The sequence below is a fragment of the Ascaphus truei genome, chromosome 8, assembly GCF_040206685.1.
Source record: "Ascaphus truei isolate aAscTru1 chromosome 8, aAscTru1.hap1, whole genome shotgun sequence".
In the NCBI taxonomy this organism is placed as follows: domain Eukaryota; kingdom Metazoa; phylum Chordata; class Amphibia; order Anura; family Ascaphidae; genus Ascaphus; species Ascaphus truei.
In genome coordinates this window covers 64,840,845-64,853,905 of record NC_134490.1, presented here as the reverse complement: position 1 = coordinate 64,853,905, position 13,061 = coordinate 64,840,845, and the positions used below count along the sequence as shown (strand labels likewise).

General features: G+C 47.4%; 1 protein-coding gene across 1 annotated transcript in view; it reads right to left on the bottom strand.

Annotated features, from left to right (window-relative positions):
- The window catches only part of MMS19 (MMS19 cytosolic iron-sulfur assembly component), a 49,678-nt gene that overhangs the window by 16,146 nt on the left and 20,471 nt on the right, over nt 1-13,061 (bottom strand). Inside the window, exons 13-21 of the mRNA XM_075612380.1 lie at nt 12,588-12,742; nt 11,700-11,775; nt 11,291-11,416; nt 10,291-10,372; nt 9,261-9,358; nt 6,925-7,092; nt 6,489-6,644; nt 4,861-4,960; nt 4,248-4,350 (exon numbers count right to left, since the gene is read on the bottom strand). Coding sequence (XP_075468495.1) covers nt 4,248-4,350; nt 4,861-4,960; nt 6,489-6,644; nt 6,925-7,092; nt 9,261-9,358; nt 10,291-10,372; nt 11,291-11,416; nt 11,700-11,775; nt 12,588-12,742 — 1,064 coding nt within the window. The remainder of the gene's footprint in view (nt 1-4,247; nt 4,351-4,860; nt 4,961-6,488; nt 6,645-6,924; nt 7,093-9,260; nt 9,359-10,290; nt 10,373-11,290; nt 11,417-11,699; nt 11,776-12,587; nt 12,743-13,061) is intronic.

The following is a 13,061-nucleotide window of genomic DNA, read 5'->3' as shown; positions in this document are numbered from 1 at the left end:
TGCTCAGAGGGGCTCCTATGCAGGCCTCCCCCGCTGCTCAGAGGGGCTCCTACACAGACCTCCCCCGCTGCTCAGAGGGGCTCCTACACAGGCCTCCCCCGCTGCTCAGAGGGGCTCCTACACAGGCCTCCCCCGCTGCTCAGAGGGGCTCCTATACAGGCCTCCCCCGCTGCTCAGAGGGGCTCCTACACAGGCCTCCCCCGCTGCTCAGAGGGGCTCCTATACAGGCCTCCCCCGCTGCTCAGAGGGGCTCCTACACAGGCCTCCCCGCTGCTCAGAGGGGCTCCTACACAGGCCTCCCCCGCTGCTCAGAGGGGCTCCTACACAGACCTCTCCCGCTGCTCAGAGGGGCTCCTATACAGGCCTCCCACCGCTGCTCAGAGGGGCTCCTATACAGGCCTCCCCCGCTGCTCAGAGGGGCTCCTACACAAGCCTCCCCCGCTGCTCAGAGGGGCTCCTATACAGGCCTCCCCCGCTGCTCAGAGGGGCTCCTACACAGGGCTACCCCGCTGCTCAGAGGGGCTCCTACACAGGCCTCCCCCGCTGCTCAGAGGGGCTCCTACACAGGCCTCCCCCGCTGCTCAGAGGGGCTCCTATACAGGCCTCCCTGCTGCTCAGAGGGGCTCCTATACAGGCCTCCCTGCTGCTCAGAGGGGCTCCTCTACAGGCCTCCCCCGCTGCTCAGAGGGGCTCCTACACAGGGCTCCCCCGCTGCTCAGAGGGGCTCCTATACAGGCCTCCCCCGCTGCTAAGAGGGGCTCCTATACAGGCCTCCCCCGCTGCTCAGAGGGGCTCCTATACAGGCCTCCCCGCTGCTCAGAGGGGCTCCTACACAGGCCTCCCCCGCTGCTCAGAGGGGCTCCTACACAGGCCTCCCCCGGTGCTCAGAGGGGCTCCTATACAGGCCTCCCCCGCTGCTCAGAGGGGCTCCTATACAGGCCTCCCCCGCTGCTCAGAGGGGCTCCTATACAGGGCTCCCCCGCTGCTCAGAGGGGCTCCTATACAGGCCTCCCCCTCTGCTCAGAGGGGCTCCTACACAGGCCTCCCCCGCTGCTCAGAGGGGCTCCTATACAGGCCTCCCCCGCTGCTCAGAGGGGCTCCTATACAGGCCTCCCCCGCTGCTCAGAGGGGCTCCTACACAGGCCTCCCCCGCTGCTCAGAGGGGCTCCTATACAGGGCTCCCCCGCTGCTCAGAGGGGCTCCTATACAGGCCTCCCCCTGCTGCTCAGAGGGGCTCCTATACAGACCTCCCTGCTGCTCAGAGGGGCTCCTATACAGGCCTCCCTGCTGCTCAGAGGGGCTCCTCTACAGGCCTCCCTGCTGCTCAGAGGGGCTCCTCTACAGGCCTCCCTGCTGCTCAGAGGGGCTCCTCTACAGGCCTCCCCCGCTGCTCAGAGGGGCTCCTACACAGGCCTCCCCCGCTGCTCAGAGGGGCTCCTATACAGGCCTCCCCCGCTGCTCAGAGGGGCTCCTATACAGGCCTCCCCCGCTGCTCAGAGGGGCTCCAACACAGGCCTCCCCCGCTGCTCAGTGGGGCTCCTATACAGGCCTCCCCCGCTGCTCAGAGGGGCTCCTACACAGGCCTCCCCCGCTGCTCAGAGGGGCTCCTATACAGGCCTCCCCCGCTGCTCAGAGGGGCTCCTATACAGGCCTCCCCCGCTGCTCAGAGGGGCTCCTATACAGGCCTCCACCGCTGCTCAGAGGGGCTCCTATACAGGCCTCCCCCGCTGCTCAGAGGGGCTCCTACACAGGCCTCCCCCGCTGCTCAGTGGGGCTCCTATACAGGCCTCCCTGCTGCTCAGAGGGGCTCCTATACAGGCCTCCCCCGCTGCTCAGAGGGGCTCCTACAAAGGCCTCCCCCGCTGCTCAGAGGGGCTCCTATACAGGCCTCCCCCGCTGCTCAGAGGGGCTCCTACACAGGCCTCCCCCGCTGCTCAGTGGGGCTCCTATACAGGCCTCCCCCGCTGCTCAGAGGGGCTCCTACACAGGCCTCCCCGCTGCTCAGAGGGGCTCCTATACAGACCTCCCTGCTGCTCAGAGGGGCTCCTATACAGGCCTCCCCCGCTGCTCAGAGGGGCTCCTATACAGGCCTCCCCCGCTGCTCAGAGGGGCTCCTACACAGGCCTCCCCCGCTGCTCAGTGGGGCTCCTATACAGACCTCCCTGCTGCTCAGAGGGGCTCCTATACAGGCCTCCCCCGCTGCTCAGAGGGGCTCCTACACAGGCCTCCCCCGCTGCTCAGAGGGGCTCCTATACAGGCCTCCCCCGCTGCTCAGAGGGGCTCCTATACAGACCACCTCTGATCAGTACAGAACATTATGACCTGCCAAGTAATGCAAAACCTGTAGCTGGAGAACAGAGACAATGGGATTATTCATTCAAATGTTCTAGTGCCGACCGGAGCACTATCACACCAACACCCATACCGTGCACTAGTGCCGACCGGAGCACTATCACACCAACACCCATACCGTGCACTAGTGCCGACCGGAGCACTATCACACAAACACCCATACCGTGCACTAGTGCCGACCGGAGCACTATCACACAAACACCCATACCGTGCACTAGTGCCGACCGGAGCACTATCACACAAACACCCATACCGTGCACTAGTGCCGACCGGAGCACTATCACACAAACACCCATACCGTGCACTAGTGCCGACCGGAGCACTATCACACAAACACCCATACCGTGCACTAGTGCCGACCGGAGCACTATCACACAAACACCCATACCGTGCACTAGTGCCGACCGGAGCACTGTCACACAAACACCCATACCGTGCACTAGTGCCGACCGGAGCACTATCACACAAACACCCATACCGTGCACTAGTGCCGACCGGAGCACTATCACACAAACACCCATACCGTGCACTAGTGCCGACCGGAGCACTATCACACAAACACCCATACCGTGCACTAGTGCCGACCGGAGCACTATCACACAAACACCCATACCGTGCACTAGTGCCGACCGGAGCACTATCACACAAACACCCATACCGTGCACTAGTGCCGACCGGAGCACTGTCACACAAACACCCATACCGTGCACTAGTGCCGACCGGAGCACTATCACACAAACACCCATACCGTGCACTAGTGCCGACCGGAGCACTATCACACAAACACCCATACCGTGCACTAGTGCCGACCGGAGCACTATCACACAAACACCCATACCGTGCACTAGTGCCGACCGGAGCACTATCACACAAACACCCATACCGTGCACTAGTGCCGACCGGAGCACTATCACACCAACACCCATACCGTGCACTAGTGCCGACCGGAGCACTGTCACACAAACACCCATACCGTGCACTAGTGCCGACCGGAGCACTATCACACAAACCCGATTGTCACTATCACAGTTAAATTAATAACCCCCCCCCCCCCCCTCTCCATGTGTTGATTGTAACTGTGGCACATTGTAAATAGTAGGTTTCTCCAACACCACCCGATACAGGGTGCCAATTACATGCCAGAGGAAAGCAGGTCAAAGGACGCAGGAGAATCTGCAATGTGTGGTGCCAACGTGTACAATTAATAAATGAAGCCATGCAACATTATTCTTGAAACAAACCACAACAGGATTTGATTTCCCACAAAACATTCTGCACTAAAAGACACCTTTGTGAACCCTCCGTGGAGGTTGAAGACTGGCATGAATACGGCTGTACGCATCTAGTGCAAAGTGTTAGTATTGGTCCTGGAAGAATGTAGATTTGCAGCGGGTTGTGATACCTTTTACCGGTCTTCATACATGAGATTATAATGTTCGGAGCTTTCAATATCGCGTACATTTATTCTTCTCCTGAAGCAGAAACCTAGGAGGCTTTGAAAGCTCTGTACATTGTCTACGAAGAACTTCAATGTTGCTCCCCTAAAAGTTATCGCAAACAGCAAATCTAACTACACACCATTTTTTAAGCCGTAAAATGAATGAAAGACACGGTCACCTGTCGGCTCCTAAATTAGCAATGTGATGTCCGAGTATTTCCTTCGAAAGACAAACCAATGTAAACCAATAGAATGTCGTTGTGTATACTTTACAACACGACTATTAAGATGACAGCAGAGCAATTACAAACTGCAAGCAAGAGTATACAAAGGACACCTGCCGTCCATCACAAAGGACCTTTCAAACAACCACCCTTTCGCTCCCAATAGCACCAGCAAGCGACAGCCTGGCCTTACCCAGCGCTCCCAGGCAGCCCCGCGCGATCCCCATTCATACCTGGAACGGTTGGAACTTGCTGGTGAAACTGTTTTCAGGTAGAATGGAAACATTTCCATCAAGAAATAAGTCCATGATCTGGGAGACGCTTGAAGAAGCTAATCTAAGAGGAAGCAATAAAAACATAGGTATTTGAAACATCTAGCCTGGCAAATCTTACTGCTACGCAGGAATTTATGTTGGGGAAAGAATCATCTCGATGCCATGATAAAAAAAACTAGAAAAAAAAATATATAAAAATTAGCAAGTATCAACTCCAAGCTAAATGAAGATATGAAACGTGTTCCAAGCCTCTCCCGTGTATTTAAATCTGCTTTGCCTCTACACCATATTAACACCATGAAAACTGAAGAGTTTGCCCTGGCTGAAATGGAGCTACTATCGTCATTGCGTTGGATAATTAAAGGGTTTGGGCAAAGTATTCTTGAAACATTTAAATACCAGACCTGTAGGGTTCTAATCAAAATGATATTTGGAGGCTCCACAGACCTACAAATTATATGAGCTTGAAAGAAATGTTTGGGGTTCAGTGGGATCTCCTGTGAGCTGTTAGAATGGTAACCTGGGAGAGGTACAGCTGGGATAACAAAAAGGATTTTCCCGAGATACTCACTCTGCGTTGAGATGAGTGCTGGCTGCACTGATGACTGGTACCATGGCTGTAAGGACACTCTCTTCCAGTAGGACACGATTAGCAAACGGAGTACCCCTGTCTGGGGGAGGTAATGCATGAATAAGATGACACACTCTGCTTATCAAAAGAACTTCACTCTTCATTATTACATTCTTGCAAAAAACCCTGCCTTTTTTTTAGGATTTTCCACAGCTTTTGTCAGTGCCGGTATCTAATGTATATTTTACACACCCCGACAGCACTCACAAAAATAGAACAGTTGATTTATAAAATGCACGTTTTCTTGGTATCATACATCTTGCTCTTCTCAGGAGAAAGTTTCTATGCTCAGGACTGAGAAGTACAATTTTTCAGTAAACTTTTCTATGTTTGCAAGTTTGCTCAGGTTCCCTGCATATTATTTCCATTACTATGCACCCCGACACTCTGCTCTTTCATGGCCGAGTGCACATTTATATATCTGTACAACAAATGTATTTATCTCTAAAGAAAGAAATGTGGAAGTAAAAATATATATCAACTCCCACTAACTTCCGAGTTCTGACATCAATGTCTCAGGAATCGGATTTCCACCTCTGGAGGTCTATTCACTACTTAGGAGTATGCAATGTTGAACCCAAGTTCTGCCTAAACTCCTCGTGTCTGTGTGTGCCATGGTATCATGCACCGCTCTCCTCTGCTCTCCTGTGATGTTCAGATTAGACACTATGTAAAACCTCGGCCTGTAACTCATGCACTTCTTCACGGCCAAGTGGCCATTCCGTGCTTTTCATCACTCCTCACTATCCTGGCTGCGAAGCTTCAGGAATTTAGCACTCCATGTGTGACGCTTCATACTTGTGAATGCAGAGGTCATGTTATACACATTGTACTGTACTTTATTTTCCAAAATACAAAGGTACTATTTTGTCTAAACTCCTTCATTACTTGAGGCATGTTCTGGTACGGATCAGGTTCATCCTTCATTGAATAGTAAATACAAATACCACTTGTGAGCACGTTCATGTCTCTGGCAGGTCCACAGCCCTGTCTTTCCCCATTATCTCTTATCATGCAATGCTTCAACTGCAGCCAGGGATTCTGGGTAATTGCATACAAATGAGCACACTGTCACTTTTTGCTTCATGTCCATTTTAACACAGACCCTTATAAGTGTATGCCTGCCGCATTAACACAGCTTTTCAGCACAGCCTGGGCTAGAGAAGTGCATAACCAGTAACCCTACTCACAGACAGCTATTTTGACCTTTTGGGTCTCATCAGTGTGAGGTTCGTTGCCGGCTTTGCAATGTGAAGCTGGGATAGGTTTCAACCACACAAGGGGAAAGTCAGGTTACAGCCCTGTCTGAGACATGTGCATGTGCTCACAAGTGATATTTGTATTTTTTGTGCACTGTACGGTGGAGGGTTTGTGTCACTTTTTTCACCCACCATAACATTTAATGTCTGGTTGAACCCGTTATTGACCCTGAGATCTGCAAACCAAGCCTAGCATTGGAGTCTCATATGGCGGCAAATGGGTGAATGAATTAATTCAATATAGTCTCTTTTGTTGTTGTTGTGGTCATAAAACATAACAGTTTGTATTCAGGGATTACAACACTTCACCTTGCATTGCAGCTTGAACAGTCAGCGACATCAGACAGGGTACCACAGTTTGATGATAAAACCAAAGGCTATCTGCATCGTGTTGACACAGTACAGCCACGTGATGAAGACTCTTGCAAACAGAGATTACATCTTGAGCATCTGCTTCAATTTGTCCTGGGCATAAAAGAAAGTGAAACAGCATTGGATCCTTGGTCTTCTGCTCACAAGTGTCGGTGTCGTGAAAAGTACTCTGGCAACTAGGCACATGGCCATTTCAGCATAAACAGCCAAGAAGTCTGTGTGCAGACAGAGTGGGAAGCGCTACTGGGAACACTTTGTTTTAATGTAAACACTGCATCAAAATATCTGGGAGTGCATGAAAACACAGCAAGTGCAAGAATGCCGTTCTCCTCAGGACAAGGCAATGCATGTAGTGTAGATACTTCTCACGCACCTCCCTGAGCTCGTCTCACATGGCTCAGTAGGATGGGAACAGTTTCTCTGACAATACTGGGATGTGTAGATACTGCAGCCAAAGCCTCCAGACAGCGCGCACGCAGTGAATGCTCTGGGACCTGCTCTGGGACCACGGTGTCCTCATTGAGGTTGACGTCCATTTGCTCTGGAATTAATAATGAGGGGGAATAGGCTGCATTTACTCGGCACAATACCGGGTTCCCAGGAAAAAAGTTAAAATGTAACAGCATCTAAAGCATGTGTGGGCAACTCCAGTCTTCAAGGGCCACCAACAGGTCAGGTTTTCAGGATCTCTGCTTCAGCACAAGTGAATCAATCAGTGGCCACTGATTGAGCCACCTGTGCTGAAGCAGAGATATCCTGAAAACCTGACCTGTTGGTGGCCCTTGAAGACTGGAGTTGCCCACCCCGGATCTAAAGTGTTGCACCCCAAAAAGGTTAGTGAAGCCTGGATATGTGACCTTCCTGGACCAGACACACATTCTGGCACGTAATTAGATATTTTAACCTCAAACCTATAAGGGAAGATGTCTATGAAGGGAATGATGAAAATGTAGAGACCCTGTGGATAGAAATTAGCAGTGGAGGTAAAAGTATAAAGAAAATGTTTGTAGGGATATGCTATAAACCACCAAATATCTGTGAGATTTAGGAAGCTAAAATACTTTTGCAAATGGAGAAGGCATTAAAACTAGGTCATGTTTGCATAATGGGGGATTTTAATTATCCAGATATAGACTGGGGCAATGAGATTAGCATTACAACAAAAGGAAACAGTTTTTTGGGGGTCCTTAAAGACAATTATATGACTCAAATTATTGAGGAACCAAACAGGACGAGGGGCAATAATGGATTTGCTAATATCAAACAATGTAGAAGTAATAGCAAATATTAAAGTCCTGGAACATTTGGGTAACAGTGATCATAACACACCTTGAATATGGAGTACAATTTTGGGCACCACTCCTTAAAAAAGACATTATGAAACTAGAGCGAGTGCAGAGATGATCCATCAAATTAATAAAGGTGATAGACAATCTAACGTATGAAGAGAGGCTAGCTAAATTTGATTTATTTACATTAGTAAAGTGGCGTCTAAAAGGGGATATGATAACTATATACAAATATATATTCGGGGACAGTACAAGGAGCTTTCAAATGAACTATTCATCCCAAGGGCAGTACAAAGGACTCAGGGTCATCCCTGAAGGTTGGAGGAAAGGAGATTTCACCAGCAACAAGAGGAAAGGGTTCTTTACAGTTAGGGCAGTTAAAATGTGGAGTTCATTGCCCATGGAGACTGTGATGGCAGAAACAATAGATTTATTCAAAAAAGTTGGACATCTTTTTAGAAAGCAAATGTATACAGGGATATACCAAATAAGTAAACATGGGAAGGATGGTGATTCAGGGAATAATCCGATTGCCAATTCTTGGAGTCAGGAAGGAATTTATTTTCCCCCTTATGAGATATCATTGGATGATATGACACTGGGGTTTTTTGTTTGCCTTCCTCTGGATCAATAAGTAAGTATAGATATAGGAGAAAGTATGTGTGTGAATCTGCCCCTTAGCGATGCATCCATTTTTATAGTACATTAACAAGTTAAAATAATGATAGCAGTTATAAGTTTTTATAAGGGATATCCTGTAGCTGATAACAGCAAAAACAGAAGCAGAATCAGTCAATACAGGTTCTGAATATCTAGCCCCTATATATAAATATGTATTTGGTAGATGCAGAAAAGTTGGCTCTTGCAGCAATTTTAAACTAGAGGAGCAGAAGCAGTTCCACAAATGAGTGGACATGCACACAAAGGAACTTGAGGTCGGCAAATTCAAGGACCCCCAACTCTTCAGATCTTCATTTACAATTTGTATACAGTAGTTCTATCGGGAGAAGAAATACTTCTGAGTCAAAAGGTGAGTGCACGTTAGTAAAACCTATAAGAATCATTAACTAAGGTGTCCTGTTCACAAAGGCGATATTTGCAGTTTCAAAAGACAATGCAATATGTTAGACAAAGATGGTACAACAATCCTGGATGTTGCACGCATTACACAGAAATGCACTGCAGCGCTTCGAACACAAGAGGAGTTAGAAAATAAACAGAACAGTGCGCGGGTTACTGATGTTGAATAAGACTCACAGAGGATCTCAACTACAAGAGCTCAATAGAAGCCAGAACAGATACCAGCAAAGTAAACACGGCTTCCAAAAAAAACCCCCAAGTGTTCAGTTTTAGATTTATCTTGTGCGTATAAGGATCCGGACGCTGGGATGGATTAGGTAGTGCTCCTCAGACCCATTACCTCTCTGTAACTTCGCACAGAGCTGCGGCAGCATTCTCCTGCTGAATGCTGATGGATGGATTTTGGCCAGGGTTCCCGAGGCCTCTACAGCTGCCATGCTGTAGGGAACAGAAAACAAACCACAATCAAATCACACATCTTGAGTTGTGTGATGCAGAAAAAGGGGAGAGGGATTGAAAATTGGTCATAGAAATGCACTGACTGATCAATGGCATCCAAAATAGTTTGAGCCTTTCCATACCACGAAAGGGGTAAATTACAAAAAAAGACTCTGCAGGTCATGACTGCATTATTGCTGGAGGCAAACTTTCACATACAGGGTGAGCTAATTGCTAATTATCGGGGGTCACGGATCAGAAAGCACTGAAGAGAAGCATCACACAGAGCATTTACTCTTACTGTTTTAAACCCTTTAGTGTTACATACTTTACGCCATGTGATTTTTCAACTATTTGAAACTACTCTAAACATTGATTGCTTAAATGTCAGGAACTGGCACTGCTGTAACCAGCTTCGCATCCATTTGTCTTTGTTGTCAAATGTAGCTAATGTTCTGATATAAGAGGAGTAATACAAGTTGTATGATGGAATCTGGTCAGATACAGAGTATGACACACACACACACACACACACACACACACACACACACACACACACACACACACACACGACAGAAAAGCCCAATGCTACATCCAATGTGACAAAATATATAGTAAATAGTATATGGTTAAATACTTCAATAATAACATTCTCTGCAACAGAGGTAAAAGAGAAGTTTCGCAGTTTAGTGTTAGGACCTGCGATATCTGGGCATGCCTTGACACTACTTTAAGGCTTATAAAGCTTTGGCCAAAGGTTTTAACTAAATGACCCTTACTCATGAGAATATTATTATTGCAGTATTTAACTATATACTATTTAATACATATTTTGTCACATTGGATGTAGCATTGGGCTTTTCTGTCTTTTGTTGTATATATTTTTAGGAGTAGTCGGATCCCTCCCATCCAAACCCTAAAGACAGTAATACCAGCTCTGAGAATCCATCTCCTGTAAGATGAGCCGGGTCAGGTGATCGACAACTAGCTCAATGTCACTTGGTGACAAGAAACCTTAAAGAGAAAAGGAACACATGCTTGTTATAGGTTGCACAATCTCCTGCTCACCAAGCATCTTATCTTTCTGTCCCACTCCCCCAAAGTCTCTTCCTCTTGGCACAGGCTTAGGACACTACATATATTGAGCAGAGAAAGATCCCCAAATGTACTTGCTTTTTGATAAGTCTTTGTAAGTCTCCTGTCCCAGTACACAAGTTGTACAGGCCAATGCACGTGGCTCATGGTCAGACTTCATGGAATACTTCTCCCTATGTTTATCTTTTCGTCTACTGATCTTATCAGTGTATTGAGTTATCACCCCCCACATTTACATTTTTTTTTTTTTTTTTTTTTTAAGTCCATGGTATAAAGCAGAGGTGGGCAACTTCAGTCCTCAAGGGCCACCGACTGGTCAGGTTTTCAGGATATCCCTGCTTCAACACAGGGGGCTCGAAGACTGAGCCACCGGTGCTGAAGCAGGGTTACCCTGAAAACCTGACCTGTCGGCGGTCCTTGAGGACTAGAGTTGCCCACCCCTGCTATAAAGCACTGTATCTGGTTGGAACTACATAAACAGATAAGCAATACCCACCATATGAATGGGGAAAAACTACCCATATAGCAGACCAGAACTATGTCTTCAACTGATCCTAAATAAACTGGTGAATGTAGCAATAAGGAGACCTAAGCCCCATTTAAGTAAAGAAGACCACTTGATTTAACACGACACTGCCAGCGGTTAGGAAAGTCACTCTCACGATGATTCAGCTGCACTAGCATAAATAGATAGAATTAGGTCGAGTGCTGTGGGGCAATTGCACAGTTACTCTACAACTCTACTGTGCTATGCACACTGGCAGCATCACATGGAAATACATGGTCACAGATTCTATTGCTTGCAATAAGCCCCTGACACAATGATAGAATAAGAACCTTGCTGCATGCCCAGGACAGACAGAGCCCTCACTGCCACTAGATGCAGCTGGGTGCTGGAATCAGTCACGGCAGAGAACATCATACTGCACAGGGCATCTTTGAAATTCTCTGGCCCATTTTCATCTGCAAGTAAAAAAAAAAAAAAAAAAAAAGTTGGATCAGAAGACTGACTGTACACAAAAGTCAAAAGCTTGTCATGTTGTATTTTATTGGTTACGTGAAGAATAACACAAGAGATTTCAACAGTTCCCCATGTTCAGAATCTTCTGTCCAATGGTTTATTATTTGGAAAAGTCACAACAAAATTGCAATTGTATCTTCTTTATATTTGTCTAGATCACAAGTATTTCCAAGGAATATGTTGTATGACCCTCTGGCAATAAAGCAAATACGTTTGGCACTTCACCTTCTTCAAGCTGCCACTTGCTCTGCAATTTCAGGAAGCCCAGAGTCATCTCCAGGATTGTCCTGCGGTGGTTGCTCTGAAAACCAAGGACGGAGAAAAGGTCAAAAGTCTACAACTGGGGTCTTGAACTGGCGACCCGCAAAAGGGCATGGATGTGGCCTCTCAGCTGCCCAAGCAACTAGCATGAAAGTAGCAGGGGCAAGGGGCCATTATTCCACGCCGAAATTCACTTGTACATTAAGCTAATGTAAATATCTACGGTACAGATGCTCTACATGCTTCCAAAATGTAGAAATATCATTTCCAAGTCTTTTAATGTATCTAAAACGACATTACATTGAGCTTGTGGCCCTTGGTACACAGCCTCACGTAATACAATCCAACGCGTTTATACGGGGGGGACCTCTGGGATGAAAGAAGCAATGACAATGCAGACCCATGACTAGCACAATCCCACACAACAAAGCACGCCGATATATATTCCCCCGCAATATTTTAATTCCCACTAAAACCAAATCATGCACGCACACATACAATGCACCAAATGTATGGGGCAGGATCGCCAACCATATAGTTCAACTCCATGAAGAAAAAAAACAAAGGGGGAAAAAAAAGGGGGGGGAAAAAGGGAGGGGGGCAAAAGTCTTCTCCAGCAGGAGGAAGATGACATCATATTGCATTGAATAGGGGTCTCGGGGTGAGCAGAGACTGGAAGTCTATTAACTTACAGTACCAATAGAGCTTGGAATATTCTTTTATTATGTACAAATAAACAGATTCTTCCTGAAGCCAGTGGGATTGCCTAAAACTCCCCTTTGAAACATTATTACATGTGCACATCATGTGGTGCTCACCCCTCCCCCCCCCCCCCCCAGGTTTGTTACCTACCTGCACGTGCTGGTTATACTGCTCCAGCAGCAGGGGGAGGACACTGGCGGTGACTTTATGGTATGCCCTGTAGGAGGCGCCAGCAGCAGCTTGCAGGAGTTTGGCACTGGGCCAAACCAATTTCATATCCGGCTCACACAGATGGTGCTTACAATCTGAAACATTAACAACTTACTGCTGAAATTGGTATGTTAAAGACCATTAGTTCTGCACAAGGCATTATAACTGCACAGACCTCAGGCAATGAAGATCTTGTAATACTTTCTATTTTAAGACTGGAGTGTGCAAGTGCTTCTCTGTTTCATGAACAACTTTTTACATTAAATAATATGGGTAATACGTTTGTTTATATGACTATTATTGTAATTAATGCAGATGTTGTATGTGTTGTTCCCACTGTGTTTAAAACAATTACACACATCGAAATATACAATAACCAAGTCAAATAAATCGGACATGTTCCCCCGAGGGGCA